This window comes from Nicotiana tomentosiformis, chromosome 9 (assembly GCF_000390325.3).
Source record: "Nicotiana tomentosiformis chromosome 9, ASM39032v3, whole genome shotgun sequence".
Classification (NCBI taxonomy): domain Eukaryota; kingdom Viridiplantae; phylum Streptophyta; class Magnoliopsida; order Solanales; family Solanaceae; genus Nicotiana; species Nicotiana tomentosiformis.
In genome coordinates this window covers 73,422,062-73,442,967 of record NC_090820.1, presented here as the reverse complement: position 1 = coordinate 73,442,967, position 20,906 = coordinate 73,422,062, and the positions used below count along the sequence as shown (strand labels likewise).

General features: G+C 40.5%; 1 protein-coding gene across 1 annotated transcript; it reads right to left on the bottom strand.

Moving 5' to 3' along the window:
• Positions 1-18,615: 18,615 nt before the first annotated feature.
• Positions 18,616-20,416, bottom strand: LOC104095397 (pectate lyase). Its single transcript, XM_009601529.3, has 3 exons — positions 19,623-20,416; positions 19,247-19,547; positions 18,616-19,155 (listed from the first exon to the last, which is right to left on the bottom strand). The coding sequence occupies exons 1-3, from the start codon at positions 20,197-20,199 to the stop codon at positions 18,840-18,842; spliced, it is 1,194 nt and encodes a 397-aa protein (XP_009599824.1). The 5' UTR covers positions 20,200-20,416; the 3' UTR covers positions 18,616-18,839.
• Between the last annotated feature and the right edge of the window lie 490 nt (positions 20,417-20,906).

Sequence of the window (20,906 nt, the reverse complement as noted above, 5' to 3'; positions counted from 1 at the left end):
GGCTCGGGGGTGAATGCATAATCGGGTTTTGGTCCGAATTTTGGGTTTGGACCAAGCGGGCCAGGGTATTGACTTTTTCAATAATGGCCTAAATTGAATTCTTTACAATCGTGGGTAATTCCTAAGGCTTAGTTTGAATCGTTTGGTTGATAAATTGCCAGATTCTATTGGTTTTGAGGCTTGTTTGAAAGAAAAAGTCGTGGTTGAGCTTTGATTTTGGTCATTAAAGCGAGGTAAATGTCATGGTTAACCTTGACTTGAGAGAATATGACTTGTTTGCCTATTTGCTACATGTTTAAATGTTGGGGAACAATGTATATGTGAGGTGACGAGTACTTATGCGTTACAGTCGGGTTAAAGTATGCGGACGGGGCTTGGTTTCCTGCAATTATAGCTTCCTTTGTTCATGTTATCCATGTTTAGACTAGTATTGTTAAATTGATCGTTCTTATCATGTTTACGGATTTTCTGGTGATAATTGAGTAATGATTCTGAAGTTGAGGTTGATATTGTGGAACCAAATATTGAAGTAAGGCTTGTACTTGTTATTCTATCTCCCTGTTGTTATTTGTTCATTATATTATGGTAAGGGAGAGTGTTAATGCATGAAGGGTGATGTCGTGCCATGTTGTGAGTGTTAATGCACGAAGGGTGATGTTGTGCCATATTATGAGAGCTAATGTACGAAGGGTGACGCCGTGTCGTATCTAATGATTTATTTTGTGACGTTGAGAGTAAAAGCACGAAGGGCAATGCCGTGCAAATTTTCTTCATTGTGTTTAGTTGTTTTCACTGGTTAAAAGCATGTTGATTGTTCTGGTTATCATTTCCGCTGCATCTCTTATATCTTGTGCCTCTTTAGCATGTCCTCCTCCCAATAATACATGTTTAGCTGGTACTATTGTTTTCCTGTATATATAATGTTATCTGCACAGGTTTATTATGTGAGTGTCTTGTCATAGCCTCGTCACTGCTTCGTCAAGGTTAGGCTCGACACTTACGAGTACATGGGGTCGATTGTACTCATACTACACTCTACACTTCTTGTGCAGATTTTGGTACCGGCCCTAGCTGATCGTGAGGCTTAGGAGCTTGGATTTGCTTATTGGAGACTCAAGGTAGATCTGCTGGTGTCCGCAGACCTTGGAGTCCCCTTCTATCTCCCTTATTTTACTGTTTCTTTTCATTCAGAACAGTTGTATTTCTTTCAGACTCTGTTTATAGAAAATCTTAGAAGCTCATGACTTGTGACTCCAGGTCCGAATTGTATTAGTTATTATGGGCATTATATTATTCCGCATTTAGTTTTGGCTTCTATTTAGCTTAATTAATTATGTTATTGAAATTGGCAAAAACTGGTTTAAAGAATTCTATAACATTCGCTTGCCTAACAAGTGTAATGTTAGGCGTCATCATGGTCCCGAAGGTGGGAATTCCAGATCGTGACAGAAGTATCTGAGGAAAGTACTAATAAGGTGATCGAGAATAAAACATTCAAGATTATGTGTGTGTGTGTGTATAAATACAAAATTAATTAAATATTGAATATTACAATTTAGGATGTTAAATTAATTAAATATTATGCACATACACATATAGGATATAATGTCGATATAAAAGTAATTTAAAAATACACACACACACACACACACACACACACATATATATATATATATATATATATATATATATATATATATATATATATATATATTAAAAGATGCTATTTTTATAAATTCACTAAAACCGACCGTCTTTTGTTGGTATTTTCATTAAATTAATATTTTAAAATTTTTAAAATTAAAATTTCGACCGAATTCGTTCGAAAATTGGGATCAAATGGGCAAACACTCCACTTAAAATATCGAGGTTTCTTCCCCATTTTTCTCTTTTCTCTTTCTCTCATTCCTTCATCCTCATCCGCCAACCCTTCCCAAATTCTACCCAAATCCACTCATAACTCCCTTCTCACCCAAAATCAACCCCCCCCACTTCATCTCTTCCCGTTCTACGTTGGTCCCACCTCTGCCGCCCAACCACTACTCCTTCGCCACAACTGCCGCGCCACCATTTCCGCGCCACTTCCAAATTTATACCCCTCTCCTCTATTTGAAGGTTAGTTATCTATACTTGTTAATTTTAGTTATTTAAATTCTTTCAACTGTATAAACTAGTGTTTACAATTTGGAATTTTGAGATTCTTTCAATTGATTATAATTCTTTAGATTTAAGGTTTACTCTAATTGATTTTGTTTATGATATCATATAAGGTACTTGCTTATTTAGCTAATTATTTTTTTTCAATTTTATTGCTCATGATTTCGGGCTTATTAAACTTTGATTTATGGCATATTAAATTATGATTTAGGGTTTATTAATTATGATTAATAGTAAGTGAGTCAGTCTAATTGAATAGCTTAACTAATTAAATATTCTAGCTAGTCTAATTATATTTAATGGTAGGGTTAGAATAATATTGTATTCAAATTAATATACACTCAATTTGGGATTTTGGGATTATTTCAATTGATTATAATTCTATAGATTTAAGGTTTACTCTAATTGATTTTGTTTATGATATCATGTAAGGTACTTGCTTAATTAGCTAATTTTTATTTCTTTAAATTTTATTTCTCATGATTTAGGGATTATTAAACTATGATTTAGGGCATTTTAATTTATGATTTAGGGTTTATTAATTATGATTAATAGTAAATGAGTTAGTCCAATTGAATGGCTTAACTAACGAAATATTCTAGCGAGTCTAATTATGTTTAATGGTGGGGTTAGAATAATATTGTATTCAAATTAATATGCACTCAATTTGTGATTTTGTAACTTAATTCTATAAATTAATTTGAATTATAATTAATATAACATGTAATGTATTTGTTCTTTATGTAGATGGAATATCGTAGTTGGATGTATAATAGGAATTATCCTAATCGTCGATTTTTTAGGGAGGAATTTATAGATGGGGTTAAGGAATTTATTAGGCATGCAATGTCACTTGAACCGCTTCAGATTGGAGGGATGATTAAGTGTCCTTGTACGAAGTGCAAGTGTTTGAATATTTTGGGTTCGGAGGATGTTACAACTAATGAAAGTGTTGAACAACCTCCTAACGAAGAGGCAAATTATTTTTTATGAATAGTTAGAGGCCGTTAGTCGTCCACTAAGTGAAGGGAGTATGCACTCTCAGTTGTCTGTTGTGGTTAGATTATTAAGTATCAAATCAAATACCAATATATCTCAAGCGGGAATGGATTCTTTCATTAGCCTTATGAGTGAACTAGTTGACCCAACTTTCAACATACCTGAAGATTTCTATAAGGCTAAAAGATTGGATTCTAAGTTAGGGCTCTCGTCTATGAGAATCGATTGTTGTGAAGATGGTTGCATGTTATATTATAAGGGTGATGCAGATTTAGAAAGTTGTAAATTTTGTGAAAAACCTCGTTTAAGTGGGTTTCCAGCGGGAAGAAGGTTGCTGTGAAGTCGATGCATCACTTACCTCTTATTCCTAGATTAAATAGGTTGTATACATCGATGAGTTCTGCTCCTCATATGAGATGACACTATGAAAATAGAAGGTCGCCGGGTGTTATGTGTCATCCTTCAGATGGGAAAGCCTGGAAGCATTTTGATAGGACGTATCTGGATTATGCTAGTGAACCGAGGAATGTTCGGTTGGGTTTTTATGCTGATGGTTTCACGCCATTTTCTATTTCTGCAACACCATATTCATGCTGGCCGGTCTTATAATCTTCCGCTTGAAATGTGTATGACTAGTCCATATATTTTCTTAAATTATTTTATTCCTGGTCCCCGCAATCCAAAGAGTTTGATTGATGTATATTTGCAACCTCTAATTGATGAGCTAAAACAGTTGTGGTATGATGGAGTTGAGACATATGACATATCAACTAAACAAAATTTCAACTTGCGTGTTAACTTAATGGTGGACCATTAATAATTTTCCTGCGTATGGAATGTTGTCTGGGTGGATGACTGCTGGAAAGTTAGCATGTCCTTACTGCTGGAAAGTTAGCATGTCCTTTAGTTTTTTCAAGCGCTCTCAACTTATATAGATTTATATTCTCAATTCTAACATTTTCTTTAATTTATGCAGATGACCGGTAGGGGTCGAGGTTGGTCTAGGAAGGATAAGAGGCCTATTGATCATGATGATGGTGCTACACCCTCGCTTCCTTCCACTCCTCACTTGCATCCCTCCGCTGCTAATGGCCGACAACAATCTTTTAGGCACACATATATTCCACCACATCCATCTACTTATCAAGCTACCTACCATTCGCCCTCCCAACAATATTCTTACCATTCTCCGCCATAGGGATATACCCTGCTTCCTCCACATGATCCTGCATATAGTTACATGTGTCCATCGAGTGAGCAGTCACAGGGCGATGTGGTGATACGTCCACCATCTGCTCTATTTGCTTCATCACCAGCTTGATCGCGTCCATCTAGATTTCAGCCAGCTGGATTGCAGCAGTGGTCTGGACCGCAGCTGGGGTCTAGATCGTTGCATGGGTGTAGATCGCAACCATCTTCATCAGCGACCCCATCTCTCTCTCCATGGAGTTCGTCTCCTAGCATTTCTAGACTTCACCTTCGGGATAGTAGCACTGATCCAGATGCCTCCGCTTCTGCGCACGCTTCAGATTCATCAGAAGACGATGATCTAGAGGAAGTGTGGTATGATCGTTATCATAGGATGATCATGATCCCTGAGGGCAATGGGTAAGATAATCAATGAAGCTCTTGGCCGGTTGTATGATGCACCCTATGCGACTTGAAGTGACTTTCCACCAGAGCCCGTGCAACATATTTAAACCAATTTAAGGTTTTAATCCAATTCTGATCTATTTAAGCATTATATTAACAATATTTTTTTCTAATATAACACATTTAATTTGCAGACTAAGTGTGCCTGGGAGGATCAACATAACAGTGTCATTCTTGCAAATTTTGAGTTCAAATGTCGTAAGAGACTATCTGATTCCTTCTATTGTGCTTGGAAGAAGACCAAAAAGCCTTCATGAGTTCTACCGTACATATGGGAGGGTCTTCTGAGGTAGTGGGCCACTGAGAAGTTCGAGAAGAAGAGTGAACAGGGAAACAAGGCCCGAGCATCTGAGAAAGGTGGCTCCTTGCACTGTGTGGGCGCAAGGAGTATGGGGACTACGAGGAGACTACTGGTAATTCTTTCAAATATTTTAATTATATTTTTATCGAACTATATTTATATATTTTAATTTACTGAGCATGTTTTATTATATTTGTAGGAAATAAAAATATGGGAGGAAGATGACTCATGATGAGTTCTTCATGGAGACTCATATCCGGAAGAAAAAGGTACCAACAGATCCAAGTAGATGGGTCGAGGATCGGGCGGCGACTACAGATGTAAGTTTCATAACTTGAAATTAATGTTTATAATATTATATAATTAATAATTTTTTATCTTCTAAATACAGGGTCGCTACAAGATTAATGTGGAGGAGTACACTCAGAGCTTGCCACCGAATGAGCAAGGTGAGCGAACACCCATTTTAGACGAAGAAGTGTAGAAGATATGGTTGGATGTTGTCGATGGTCCTAAAAAGGGGATAGCATACGGCCTTCCAAAGAGATCATTTCGGCGCTACAGGGTTGGATTGCAAGGTATAGGGATTTCCGCCCAGGGCGAGGCAATTGATAGGTCGACTCTCTCATCTATGGAGAAGAAGATCGCAAAGCTGACAGCAGAGCTTGAAGAGACAAAGGCTAGAGAACAAAAGAGAGATAAACAATTTGATACCCTTCAAGTTCAGCTAGAAAAGAGGGACCAACAATTTAATATCCTTCAAGGTCAGCTAGCCAATCTTCTTGCTAGTGGTGCTTTCCCCATTCCCCGGTCTCGTGAGTCTTCCCCAAATGATAATCCTTCGAACCATGCCGACGATGAATATAGTAGTGGAGATGAAGATGATGTGGTACAAAACACTCATTGAATTATGTTTGAACTTTTAACTTGTGAAACGTTTTGTTGTTAGGTATAAAGTTTGTTAATATAGTTTAGTGGAGATGGAGATGGTGATAATATTTTGCTAATATAGTTTAGATAGTTGTTATTGTTTGTTGTAGTTGGTTAAATGGCAGCAATGTATTGCTGCCATTATAGATGATAGGTTGTTGGCAGGTGGTGCAGCTATAAAACAACTGTATACTGCCAAAAATACCCAGAAAACCGACCGACTACGGTCGGAAAGTTGGTCGGAAATGTTCATCAGATTTCCCACAAAATCAAATTTACCGACCGACTTCGGTCGGAATTGTTTATATTCAATTTTAATTATTTACATAATACTGACCGATTGCGGTCGGAATTAACAATTTTAAATAAAAATTAAAATTTATATATTTTAACGATATCGACCGATTTCGGTCGGAATTGAATAATTTTAAAAAGATAAATAATTAAAACTCTGACCGAATTCAGTCGGAATTTTAAAAATAATTAAAAAATATTTTCACCACTACCGACCGAATTCGGTCGGTAACTTGGTCAAATTTTGTTGACATCTACCGACTGAAGTCGGTGGAAAAATATCGACCGTGTTCGGTCACTCCTCGTTTGCGACCATTGTTTTATCGACTAATTGAAAACAGTCGGAAATTGGTCGATTTTTGTTAGATTCCGACCAAATTTTGGCATATTTTTAATAGTGTACTCTAAAAATTGGATAACAATTGAATTTATACGTGGTTTTAAGGATACATGATATAACTTGATATAAATTAAGGAAACAGATTAAAATTTAAATTGATGATAAAAAGATTAATGCAAACCACATGAATCGAGCAGCCTTATGCCAAACTGTTTATCAAATTGGACATCCTTGATTCGAGAGATGTCTCAACTGATGTATGAACAAAATAACAAATTGATAAAAGCTAGAAAATGACAGTATATTGCTTTATGTTGCGTAATGTGTCCCTTTACAAATGATCAGACTCCCTATATATAGTAGGGGAGTCCTACTCTTGATACAATTCTATACAAGGTAAGAAATCTCATGATTTGCTAATCAATCGGCCTATCCTTGATACGTGCCGAGATTTTCGCCGTGATCTACAACTGATCGCAGATATTTCGTTCTTCTGTTATTCGGCTTGGTAAATTTCCCTCGATCTCGTCTGATCTCCAATTTGTTCGATGACATGTTGTCGAGTTTAACGATATAGATTCGCACCTCGGTTTGATATAATTCGAGGTTAAACTTTAACCTACCATTTTTCAGTCTCGATTAGTCGCACAAGAGGCAAACCCGATTTTGACCGTATACAGATAGTACCTTCATTTCTCGGAGAGAAGATGACGAGAAACAAAATGAACTTCTGAATCCCCTCTTGATGGGTCATGACGTAAGCGACAAACGGATATCGAAACATCCCGCTGACCTAGTTACCAAGGCATTAAATGTCTGGCAGTTGCCGATCGGCCACTACGGGTTCTGAACCGTCATCAGCAAGCTATAAATACCCTAACTTTCATTTATTCAAACTTTACATTCAAAGTTCCTCCGATTCTTGTTCTTCAAAAATCTCTTTGCTCTCCAACTCTTGCACCCAAATTTCTTGAGTTTTTATCAAACCACTAAACATACCTTCCTAGTTTCCTTTTCTTCTATTATACAATGGCAAAAACGTCTAAGACGGGGTTACGACGAGGAGGTCGCCTCTTTATCACAGCCCGCCGGCGATGCGGTTGCGGCGGAACCACACCCTAAGGAGTTTTTTCCTGCAGGGTGCCTGACCGTTGCCGATTTTAAGATTGAAAAAACTTCCTCAGTACCGGGTCGATGCTAGCCCGTCTCGAGGTACATATGTACAATCACCGATGAACTCCTCACCAAGGTTAATTAATATTGCAACTAGGCCAATAAACATGCGGTGGTGCCTTCGCCTGAGGAGTCAATCATTACCCACGTTAAGGGGTTTTTAAGTGTTTACACTTACCCCGTCACGTTGGGTCCCTTAGACCCGATCATTATTGCCTTCTGCAAGAGGTACGACGTGACTCTTGGCCAGATTCACCCTTCGTTCTGGAGAATAGTTATTCTATTTCGATTCTTCGTAAACAAAATCGAAGGGTGTTCCTTCACCCTCGATCACCTTATGCATCCTTATAGTCCCCCACTTTATCAAGGGGGGATGGTCAAACTTGCTCACTAGGCCAGTAGGACCTCGTTCTCGAGTATAGATGAGGCTCGAGACCGAGGTTGTATGGGCCGTTTTGTTTGAATAAAGACTTCAGATTTGCTCCCTGCCGAGGACATGCCACTTCCCGAGAAATGGAATATGAAACGTAAGTATTACTTAGCCTTGAAGATTTAATCTATTGTTTCTCCTCTTATCTCCTTTTTTATGGGTGTTTTTGGTGTTACAGCTGTGGACCAGATGTCGTATGTGGTTCCCTAACTCAAGGAATGGGTCGAGGACCTTGTGCCACAGAGATCATACTCCGAGCGTTCTTGGATGGAATTATCTAAGGGTCGGTGGGAGGCCCATAATCATGGTAAGTTTCCTTTTCTAGTTCGATAAGGTTTTAACTTTCTTCTTATGTTGTTGAATTCTTATCGGCTCTATTTATTTGTAGGTCTCCCCAAGGACGTTGCTCTGAGGCCTCCATCTGAGAGTGAGGATGTGCCTTTCGAGTCCCCTGCTCCGACGTAATATGTAGAGAAGAAGAGGAAAAGGGCCCCGAGCCCTCTGGACATGGAGAAGAAAAAACCAAAGAGGAGGTTGGTGCGTAAATCTAGGGAAAGTACCAACACCCTCCCATCAGACTTGATCCGCCGACTGAGGGATGAGTCCGAAGAAAAAGAAGATAACTCCGAGCTAGTGGCTTGGGTGCGGACCGCTTTGCCTCGAACTGAGGAGGTCGTTGAGAAGGAATTGGCCGGTACCTGCGAATCAGAACGGGGTGCGGCTGCCTTTCCTCAGGCTCGGGAGATCGAGAGAGAGACCGGGGCTGACACTTCTCGGGCAGAGTGAGGTGCCCCGAGGGACAAGCTTGGGGCGATCGACCTTACCGGGTCCCCTCAGATCTCGAACTCCATGATACGCGAGGCCAGTATGCTAGAAGGTCATTCTTACGAGGGGCCTCAGGGGGCGACTGATATTCACAACTTCTTGGACGGGTTAGATTCCACTGCTTCAGAAGATGTCACCGGGCATGGTGATTTGCCGGTGCCAAGAAAGGTACCATCATCGGGTGTCAGTGGGTCTTCATCGAGCCCGAAGCTGGTGGATCGGTTCCTGGCCCCAAGTGTTAACCCTGACCGCAGGCGATCGATAGTTTTCTCTGTCCCGGAGCATGCCCGGGTTTTGTCTGCCCCAATTTCTTGGTGACCAAAGAGGACCAAGCTATGATGGACGTGATGGAAGCGCCTTGCCTATTCAATGAATCCCAACACGCTTTGAATCGGGTAACTTCAAGTGTCACTCCAGTATTTATTTTAAATTTGAAGTTGTAAATAATCCTAACACCTTTCTTTATGCTTGCATGCCTTGGTATTGCACCATGAGGCTTTCCTCCAAATCCAGGAGGATTTAACCCAGCACGAGGCTGAGGTTCGGGAGCTCACCGAGAAGAGGGATACTTATAAGCTTCTGAGTGAGAAGCTTTAGACCGAGTTAGAAGTGGCTCGGAAGCAGCATATGGAGCAGGCCGAACAGGTAAATCGAGTACTTGAAGATAGTGACGACCAACTGGACTCAGTGGTTAACGATCCAATCTTGCAGGTTCGATAAAGGCTTGAAAAAATAGGGCAGCTCCAGGCACAGATAGACACGATAGAAACTGAGGCCGAGGAGTTCAAGAAAAATATGGACCTCATAACCTCGCAAAAGGAAGTTGTCCAAGCACAACTGGCATCGGCCGATGCTCAGCTTCAGGATACAAAGGAGAAGACCTTGGTATAGGCCAAGAGGATCAAGGAGCTCCAATCTGATCTTAACTCAACTTTTTTTGGCCAAGAGAGCCTGGCCACGCAGTTCGACAAGGCCAAATCTGAGGTGGCTGTGGCCAGTGCCAAGGCCGAAGCTAAAGTGGCCTAATTCAAGGTTGACATCGAAGTTATTCAGGCACAGGCCAAGAGCATGGTGGATCATGTAAGGTGGGAATCTCGAAGGGAAGCCCTAGAGGGAGTCCATGCTCAAGGCTTTGACATACTATCGGAAATTGAGAATGCCAAGGTAGAAGAAGCTAGGGCTCGAAAGCTGGCTTTTCCCGAGGAAGACTCCGAGAGCTTGACTGAATCTGAAGGTGGGGAAGACCCCGAGGATGAAGACGCTTCCCCCGATGAGGACCAGGCCACTTAGTCCATTAGATGCTTTTATTTTTTGTTGTTTGCATCTTTTTAGGTCGCTTTGTCCATTATACATTTCTATATCGGTCCATTCTGGCCTTTGTCAAAAAGATTATATATGCAAGTCTCTCTTTCCCCTTTGGCTTTCAAATTTGTCCTTTACTTTATCACTTGTATTCATAAGGACTGAAACGCCTTAACATAAAGTAATTTAGGTTGTGTTCAAAAGTTCAAACAAACCTTGCATTTGCCTTACTTTATTTTACGGCGTCTTGGGGCTTCGGTGTTACCTAAACCTTTTCCCTAAGTAGGTAGCCGAGATTGTAGTTTGCCGAGGGTAGCCTTTTGAACCGGTTGTGAAAATATTTCTTTTTTGAAGGCCTAGTTTTTGTTACGGGCTTCGGACGTCTCCGAGCCGTGTTAATTTGGTCGTAGCCTTTTAGTTCGGGAGTTGCCCATTGGACTTATTTTCCCGAGCTATACGGGCTTGCCCAAGATAACAGTCCCCGAGTGAGGTGGTCATGGCCTTTAAAACTGAGGAGTTTCCTAGTAGGTCTTATGCCCCCGAGGCCTAGTGACTTGGACATGTTCGAGTTTTTCGGACGGCGGTCCCTGAGTGAGGGAGTGGTCGTTCGTATTCCGGTTATAGACTGCCCTTGGGCTCGTTATTTTTAGGAGATTGGAAGTACAAAACTCTTTAAGGGATGTAAAGAGGAAATATTTTAAAACACAAGATGATTGCAAGGAAAGTACTTCTCTTTATTCTTGTGCAAAGCAGTCATACATGCGTACATGTTTTATGCCAGGGTTCGAGTAATCAATGTGTGCACGGTTCGTTTGACCATTTGGCCCTTAAAATAAATCCTACCTATTGAGACCCTTCCTTTACGAAGTAATTTCCTCGCTTAAGTTGATATTCGAAGGTAATGCATATCGGAGGATAATACCCCCCCCCCAGTATTCGAGGTTGATTATAGAGGGACCTCAGATATTATTGAATTGACCTTCGATACCGACTCGTGATTAGACTTGATTCTAAGTTAGCACGATCCATTGTTTTCTCGTTAAAAACCTTGCCGAAAAACCCTTTTGGGACAAAACCGGTCTACGGAAAAAAAGAGTGCAACGAGTGCTTTCAGACCTAAAAACTTCGTGTCGCATCTTATTAATCACCTACAAGTGTTAGTCCGAAATAAAAGGAAATGAATTAGGGTCGTACCTTAGTAGTAATATCATTTTAGGTGAGATACATTCCAATTGCTCGGTAGTTGTTCTCCGTTCATCATTCCGAGCTTATAGGATCCTTTCCCAGTAACCTCGGAAATCTAGTACGGTCCTTCCCATTTCGGACCCAATTTCTCTTCATTCGGATTCCGAGTGTTTAGGGTGACTTTTCTTATCACCAAGTCCCCGACATTAAAGTATCAAAGGTTGGCCCTTCGATTGTAATGCCTCTCAATCCGTTGTTTTTGGGCAGCCAATCGAACAAGGGCGACCTCACGCCTTTCATCCAATAGTTCCAAGCTCGTATTCATGGCCTCGCCATTTGACTCCTTTGTTGCATATCGGTATCTGATACTTGGTTCCATGACTTCGACCGGTATTAAGGCTTCAGTGCCATAAACCAAGGAAGATGGAGTAGCCTCGATACTGGATTTCGCAGTCATGCGGTATGCCCAAAGGAATTCGGGTAGGATCTCCTTCTACTTCTCTTTGGCATCGGTTAACCTCTTCTTAAGGTTTTGAATTATGGTTTTGTTGGTCGATTTGGCTTACCCGTTCCCGCTAGATTTTTTTGATCTTATGATCTTCGAGAAACTTGGCTACTTTGTTGCCGATAAACTATTTCTCGTTGTCACACATAATTTCAGATGGCATCCCGAACTGACATATGATATGGTCCTAAATGAAGTCAATGACTTCCTTCTCCCTAACCTTCTTGTATTTTTGTGCTTCAACCCACTTAGAAAAAATAGTCAGTCATAAATAAGATAAATTGAGCCTTACCTGGTGCCCATGGAAGAGGGCCAACGAAGTTCATTCCCCACTTCCTGAATGGCCATGGTGACAATACTGAATGCATCAGTTCCCCGGGCTGGTGAATCATTGGAGCATATCTTTGGCATTTGTCACATTTTCGAACAAATTCCTTCGCATCTTTTTCCATGTCAATCCAGTAATATCCGGCTTTGATTACCTTTTGAACCAATGATTCAATGCGTGAATGATTTCCGCAAGTGCCCTCGCGAACTTCCCTCAAAACATACTCGGTATCTCCTGGTCCCATAAATATTGCTAGTGGGCCATCGGGCATTCTTCTGAACAAGGTTCCGTCTTCGGACAAGATGAATCGGGTTACCTTTGTGCGCAGGGCCCTCGATTCTTTTGGATATGAGGGAATTTTCCTGGTCTTCAAATATTCTACGTATTTATTTCTCCAATCCCAAGTTAAGCTTGTGGAATTTATCTCGGTGTGACCTTCGTCGACTACCAACCTCATTAGTTGCATAACGGTCCCTGAGTTGAGCTTTTCATCCTCGGCCGATGACCCTAAGTTTGCGAGGGCATCAACCTCGCTATTTTGATCTCGAGGCACGTGCTACAAAGTCCATTCTTTAAACCGATATAATGTCACTTGTAACTTATTTAGGTACCTTTTCATTCATTCTTCTTTGACTTTGAACATTCCATTAACCTGATTCACCACACGGAGGGAGTCGCACTTAGCTTCAATCACCTCCACCCCCAAGCTTTTGGCTAGCTCGAGACCTGCAATCATGGCCTCATATTCAGCCTCGCTGTTAGTCAGCTTCACAGTTCTAATGGATTGTCTAACCACGTTGCCCGTGGGTGGCTTCAGTACGATGCCAACTCCGGACCCCTTTTCGTTCGATGCACCGTCCGTAAAGAGGGTCCATATTCCTGAGGACGTTCTCGAGTTTACCAACAACTCTCTTTCGACCTCGGGTATTAGGGCCGGCGTGAAGTCGGCCACAAAATCTACCAAGATTTAAGACTTAATAGTTGTTCGGGATCGATATTCGATATCGTACCTGCTGATTTCCATGACCCATTTAGCCAATCGTCCCGAGAGTTTGGGTTTATGCATTATATTTTGCAATGGGTAAATTATCATAACACATATAGGGTGGCATTGAAAGTACGATTTTAGTTTCCTAGAGGCGCTTAACAAAGCGAGTGCTAATTTTTCTAAATGGGAATATATTGTTTCAGCCTCACCCAAGGTCCGGCTAACATAATAAATCAAAAATTACGTACCTTGTTCTTCCCGAACTAGGAATCCACTTACCGCTATCTCCGATACTGCCAAATATAAGTACAGTTGTTCATTCTTCCTCAATGTGTGAAGCAGTGGCGGGCTTGACAAGTATTGCTTAAGTTCTTCCAGAGCCCGTTGGCATTCCGGAGTCCATTTGAAGTTATTCTTCTTCCTTATCAATGAGAAAAATCGATAACTCGTATCGGAGGACCTCGAGATGAATCACCCAAGGGCAGCTATGTGCCTGGTTAGCCTCTGCACGACCTTCACGTTGTCCACTACCGTGATATACTCGATATATTTGATCTTGTCGGGGCTGATCACAATTCCTCGGTTGGATACCATGAATCCGAGAAATGTACCTAAACTGACTCCGAATGCGCATTTTTTTTAGATTCAATTTCATATTGTACTTCCTCAATATACTGAAGGTTTCCTGCAAATGCTTCAAATGGTCCTCTGCTCGCAGGTACTTAACTAACATGTCATCAATGTAAACTTTCATAGATTTCCCTATTTGTTCTTCGAATATCCGGTTTACAGGGGTTGGTAAGTGGCACTAGCATTTTATAATCCAAATGGCATTACGTTATAGCAGTATGTGCCATACTTTGTGATGAAAGAGGTCTTTTCCTGATCATCTTGGCTCATTCGTATTTGGTTTTTCCCAAAATAGGCATCGAGAAAACTGAGGATCTCGTGGCCGGTCGTGGCATCGATCATGCGATCGATGTTAGGCAAAGGAAAAGGGTCCTTGGGGCATGCCTTATTTAAATCTTTGTATTCCACACACATTCTTAGTTTGTTCCCTTTCTTAGGGACTACTACTATGTTTGCTAGCCATTCAGGGTATTTGACTTCCCGGATGGACCCTATTTTAAGGAGTTTAGTTACCTCGTCTTTAATGAAGGCATGCTTGATCTCGGACTGGGGTCTCCTCTTCTGCTTCACCGGATGGAATTTCGGGCCCAAGCTCAGTTTATGAGTGGTGATCTCTAGTGGGAATCCTATCATGTCGAGATGGGACCAAGGAAAACAATCCATGTTAGCTATAAAAAATTGAATGAATTTTTTACTAAGCTTGGGAGTTAACCTCGTGCCTAGGTATACCTTTTGATCAGGCATATGTTCGATCAGTATGACCTGCTAGAGCTCTTCGACCGTTGATTTGGTAGCGTTAGAATCATCGGGGAATATGAAGGATCGAGGTACCCCATAATCATCGTCTTCGTCAGTCCCTTGCTTATATAGTTGGTTCGAGGCCATCGTCTGTGATTGCTATTTGGCTTCCTATTTTGCTTTCAAATCTGACTCCTTTGTCAATGAGAGTGTCGATATTAGAATTATTTCTTCGATGGCAAACATTTCCTTCGTGGCGGTCTGATACCCGTAGATTGTTTTAATCCCTTCTGGTGCTGGGAATTTTAACACCTGGTGAAGGGTTGAGGGCATATGCCTCTTGTTGTGGATCCACTGTCTCCCAAACAAGGCGTTATATCTCATGTCCCCTTTGATCACATAAAACTTGGTCTCCTGGATGGTCCCGGATGCGTTCACTGGTAATGTTATTTCTCCCTTAGCAGTTTCACAAGCCATGTTGAATCTATTTAGCACTCGAGTCGCGAGCATAATTTTGTCCTATAGGCCGAGTTGTTTAACGACCCTTAATCGAATGATGTTGGCCAAACTACCTGGATCAATTAACACATGCTTAACTCGAGTTTTATTCATCAGTACGGATATTACCAGTGCATCATTATGGGGTTGTATGATTCCTTTTGCATCTTCGTCGTTGAAAGATAAGGTTCCTTCTAACATGTAGTGATTGACACCTTGGTGCGTTTTAACATCGGACTTTGGGGCACATCGACACCTCCAATAATCATATGAATGACGTGTTGAGGTTCTTCTTACTCGTTTTATTTATTGGAATCCCTATTTTTTAACCAAAGGTGCTCGTCGTTGAATAACCTGCCTACTTTTTCTCTCAACTATTGACAATCTTCAATTCTGTCGCCATGGGTGCCATGATATTTGCGCATTTGGTTGGGATTTATCTGGGCTGGATCGGTTTTTAAAGGTCGAGGCCATTTGGTATCTTTGATGCATCCGATAGCCGATACGATGCCACATGCGTCAACATTAAAGTTATATTCTGTTAATCGTGGTGCCTCTTTAGGTCCGATAGGCCTGTCGAAGTCGTTCTTACTCATAAGCCCTCGAGAGCTCTAGCCTTGATCACTCCTCCTTTTATTTCATACAGGATTTCACCTAGATCCACTTCTCCTATGATCTCCATTATACGGCTGATACCGATCCATGTTCAACTTCGGTTCTCGGTCAATGACCCTCTTGATTCTATGAACGGTCCTGATAGGATAAACGGACCTGAAAGGAAATCCAAGTTGGTCATCTTCGACCCTAATCTTTGATTGATACCGATTGTGCACATTGACCCAAGTAACAACCGGGTATTCTATCAAATTCTGCTTGAACTGCTGTGAAGCCACTAAACTTTGAACATTGAGTCCTTGGGTGAAAGCTTGAATAGACCAATCATCGGCGACCAGTGGCAAATCCATTCGTTCTATTTGGAATCGAGACACGAATTCTCTAAGCATTTCACTGTCCTTCTGCCTTACCTTGAAAAGGCCAGACTTCCTGGTTTCGACCTTGATGGCCCCAGCGTGTGCCTTTACAAAAGAATCAACAAGCATAGCAAATGAATCAATAGAGTTAGGTGGTAAATAGTGGTACCATATCATAGCTCCCTTTGACAGGGTTTCCCCAAATTGCTTTAGCAAGACAGACTCGATCTCATCATCCTCTAGATCATTCCCTTTGATAGCACATGTATAAGAGGTGACATGCTCGTTTGGGTCGATCGTTCCATTATATTTAGGAATCTCGGACATGGGGAACTTCTTGGGAATCAGTGTGGGAGCCGCGCTCGGTAGGAATGGTTTTTACATGAACTTTTTGGAATCCAGACCCTTCAATATTGGTGGTGCCACCGGGATTTGATAGACCATGGAGTTATAAGTTTCCACCTTCTTGTCGTTTTCCTCGATCTTCTTTTCCCCCGACTCAACTCGTTTTGTCAGTTCTTCGAGCATCTTCATGATTGCAGGATCGGCCCCCGATTCCTTCTCGTTTGATTTCCTTGAAACCGATTCAACCCTATGGACAACTTCCTGGGACGGCTCGGGCTCGTTACTGCTCAGTGGGTGATTCTGGTTATGGAGCTAGGCTATCGCTTCTTGTTGAGCTTGTAATATTTTGAAGATCACTCGCAGGCTGATCCCGCCCTCTTCACCGCCACGTGTGCTTCGAACGGCCGATCGAATTTCTCTACGGATGTTGCTCTCAGGATCGACGGCCAAATTTGCATTGATGGCTATATGCGAGCTGACATCAATTGGATCTACAACCGGAACTCCATCGAGGCTAACTGGAGGTACGTCGTTCCCTGGTGCTATGTTATCATTTTTGTCGTGGTGACCGAAATCATTGTCCACGTGTAGGGGTGTGGACTGAGAGTTTGACATTTTGGTCCCGGAATCAAAGATACTCCAAAGAACAAGTGTAAAATAGTGTGTGTTATGAAAGTTTATACCAGGTAATCATTATTATCCTTAGCCCCACGGTGGGCGCCAAACTGTTTACCCTAAAAATCGGATAACAATTGAATTTATACGTGGTTTTAAGGATACATGACATAACTTGATACAAATTAAGGAAACAGATTAAAATTGAAATTGACGATAAATGAATTAATGCAAACCACACGAATCGAGCAATCTTATGCCAAACTGTTTATCAAATCGAACACCCTTGATCCGAGAGATGTCTCAACTGATGTATGAACAGAATAACTTGATGATAAAAGCTAGAAAATGATATTATATTGCTTTATGTTGCGTAATGTGTCCCTTTACAAATGATCAGACCCCCTTTATATAATAGAGGAGTCGTACTCTTGATACAATTCTATACAAGGTAAGAAATTTCATGATTTGCTAATCAATCAGCATATCCTTGATATTTGTCGAGATTTCCGCCATGATCTACAACTGATCGCGGATATTTCATCCTTCTGTTATTCGGCTTGGTAATTTTCTCTCGAGTTTAACTATATAGCTTCGCACCTCGGTTTGATATAATTCGAGGTTGAACTTTAACCTACCATTTTTCAGTCTTGATTAGTCACACAAAAGGCGAACCCGGTTTTAACCGTATACAATATGTTTGATCAAACTTCTTCTTGTATTTGTCCTGGTTTATGTGACTAAGCATATCTCTGGTCCCCAGAATACTCCGCACCATCCAACATGCTTGAGAAGAAATTCTCTTGGTGATTGTGTTTACTCTAGACCAAATAACAGTTTTACAATATGCCTCTATTATTTTCATGACCTTAGCTAGTAGTACAAATAATTAAGCCCAAAACATTTCGATAGATAGTACTTTACTTTCGAAACCAAATTAATCGGGCTAGTGAGTTTAGAATACCATATGAATAAATTTGTTTCTCCGTTTAGCTTTTATTTTAAATAGATGGCATTCTCACTCGCAGCTCTTAAAACCTTAGTTTGCTTTCCTTGCATTATCCATTTAATTCTATGTTACAATTACTAATTCTAAAATTTTTACATGGAAAAGTATCCATCTGAAGTCTTTAATGAAGAGGACTTGTTACCAACAGAAATGTACGACCTTAGTCCTTTAATTCTTATTTATGTTCTTCCTTTTCTACGAAGCCTTTTCTTATGTCGTCCGAGGACTTAAAAGGCTTGTTTATTAATGTAAATCGCATATAATTGCCAAATGTGAATCTAAGATTTTAAATTTACGATGTGCAGTATTTTATCCACCGCTTATTTTTAACATGTTTTAATTTCGTATAAATTATAGATAGAAGACACATGTCATGTATTTATTGATTTGATGTAAACATTTAGTTTTTTCCGTCAATAATAACAGAAGAGATGATATATAGCTTTATCTGATGAATTAAATGTAACATAATAATCCTCTAGGTCACCCCAATACCAAAAGAAAGAAGAAATGTAAACCAGAAAACAACTACTGCCATTTGCATGTATAACAATATTAGTTTCTTTCTTTATCTTTTTTTGGTGGTGAATTGGGGTTGACCGAAAATAAATCTGAAAAATGTTTTAGCATGGGCGTCCTTTGACGCAAGACAGAGCACCTGAAAACTTAGTAAGAATTCCAACTTTGGAAGAAGGTTCTGGTTTAATGAGATTGAGATGGTCAATTTTATCGAGTAAATTCTGGTCACCAGATGGTGTAAATGTCGCACCGTTTTCCATGTCATCACCATCTGATATCCATGTCCATTTCATCCATTCCGCCACACTAGCCGTAAGTTTTTCCCTATATGTTACCTCTTTCACCAACAATTCGTCCTCAGCAATAAATCGATTACCCTGACTAATGATGGTGGCTCCACTGCTTCCGCCAATAGCGTACCTGTCAATGCATATATAATATAATTAATTAAGTAATTTAATATTTTCTATCACATTTAAATGAGACGGCTAGACAATTCAACAGTGTGTACCTTTCCCAATGAGTGTAGTCATTGTTCACCAGATGGAAAAATCCAAACCTGCATCTAGGCATCCTTTGATCCAACCTCTTTCCAAAGTGATTGTACGCTAATGTAATTTTCATGTCCTTGTCAAGCACGTAATTATCGTTAGCGCCGAACAACATTACCTTTTCGTGGTCAGTGAAGTGGCAATTGGATATGGTAATGTTAGTGGAAGCAGCAACAGCATCGATAAGACCATCGGTTGCACGAGACATAGAGATGTGGTCGATCCATATATCACGCGAATCGAAGATGCTGATGCCATCACCTGTCGAGACGTCATATAATTCAATAATAAAAAAATGTGTTCTTTCTTATAGCTTAAAATCTTAAGACGAGATACCTTCATCGCCGCTCCTTAGGCCAACGTGGTCCTCGGACTCCCTGAGCAGGCCACCTGGGGTGGGTACAATATTGTGAATGCGGAGGTTAGAAATAATAATATTGGATGCACATTGTATCTTAATGCCAGCTCCATTTTGTATATGGACATTAAATCCACGGCCGTCGATTGTTTTGTTGCTAGTCACGATAAGTTCCCTACTAAGCTTAATTTTCATGTTTTTGCCAAATATGATCCACAATGGCTCCTTTTGGATAACACCATATCGGAGAGTTCCGGGCTTAGGATCGACAACATCGTCGTCAGAAGGGTCTGTGACGACGTAGATTCTGCCCAACTTTCCTCCGATCGCATTGCTGCCAAAGCCTAATGCGCAATCGGCCATTTTCTGGCGATTCTCGGCCCAATTTGGGTCGCATCGCCAGCATTTGTCGATTGCATTTTCGGCCCGGCATGGGCCTTTGTATTTCTTGTTACCAAGTTGCCTTCTTGGGATGTTTGTTGCTGTCGCTAATGCAGCAAATGTGAATAACACAAGGAGAAAAAATACACTAATTTTTGCTCTGTAGGCGTCCATTTTTCTATTGGTAATTTTGAAATGTTTAAAGAGTTAGAGTCAGGTGGTTGTAATTTGTTTCCTGGGCTGATTGATGGTTGAAGTTAAATGGTGCAAGGTCAATCCTTTTCACCAATGTGGTCTTATCAAACCAACCCTGAAAAAACTTTGTGAGAAAATTCTAAAATCAGGATTATTCCTAAACAAGCCACATTATTTGTTTCTCTTTTTTGCTTATTTTCATTCACAGCATATATTGTTCCTTATATAGAGATAGTGCAGAGCATTTGGGTCCATTAGTTGAAATAAGGAGCGATATATATGGTGTGTCACTCATTAATGGCCTTGCAAGAGGCGGTTATGTTAAATGTCAATGGTTTTCCTTGGCGGGGAAAAGCAAAGAAAACTGAAGTTTAGCCTTAGGAAAATATAATACTCTCACCGTCCCATTTTATACAGAAGGCGTTTGATTGAACACTAAATTTAAAAATTAAAATTTTTTTAGTACGGAACAAAAATTAGCGACAAATATGGTTATTAAGGATAATCGTAGTACTACTATCAAAAAGTATAGTACTACGATGACATAGTTTCAAAAGGAGAAATTTGTCATTGTTTTGCACAAACTAATTAAAAATGAAAACAGTATCATACAAAATGCGAAAGATTTGAGCAAAATTAACGCAAAGATCACTTTATGTACCTCTTTTGGGCGAATTAGGTAAGCA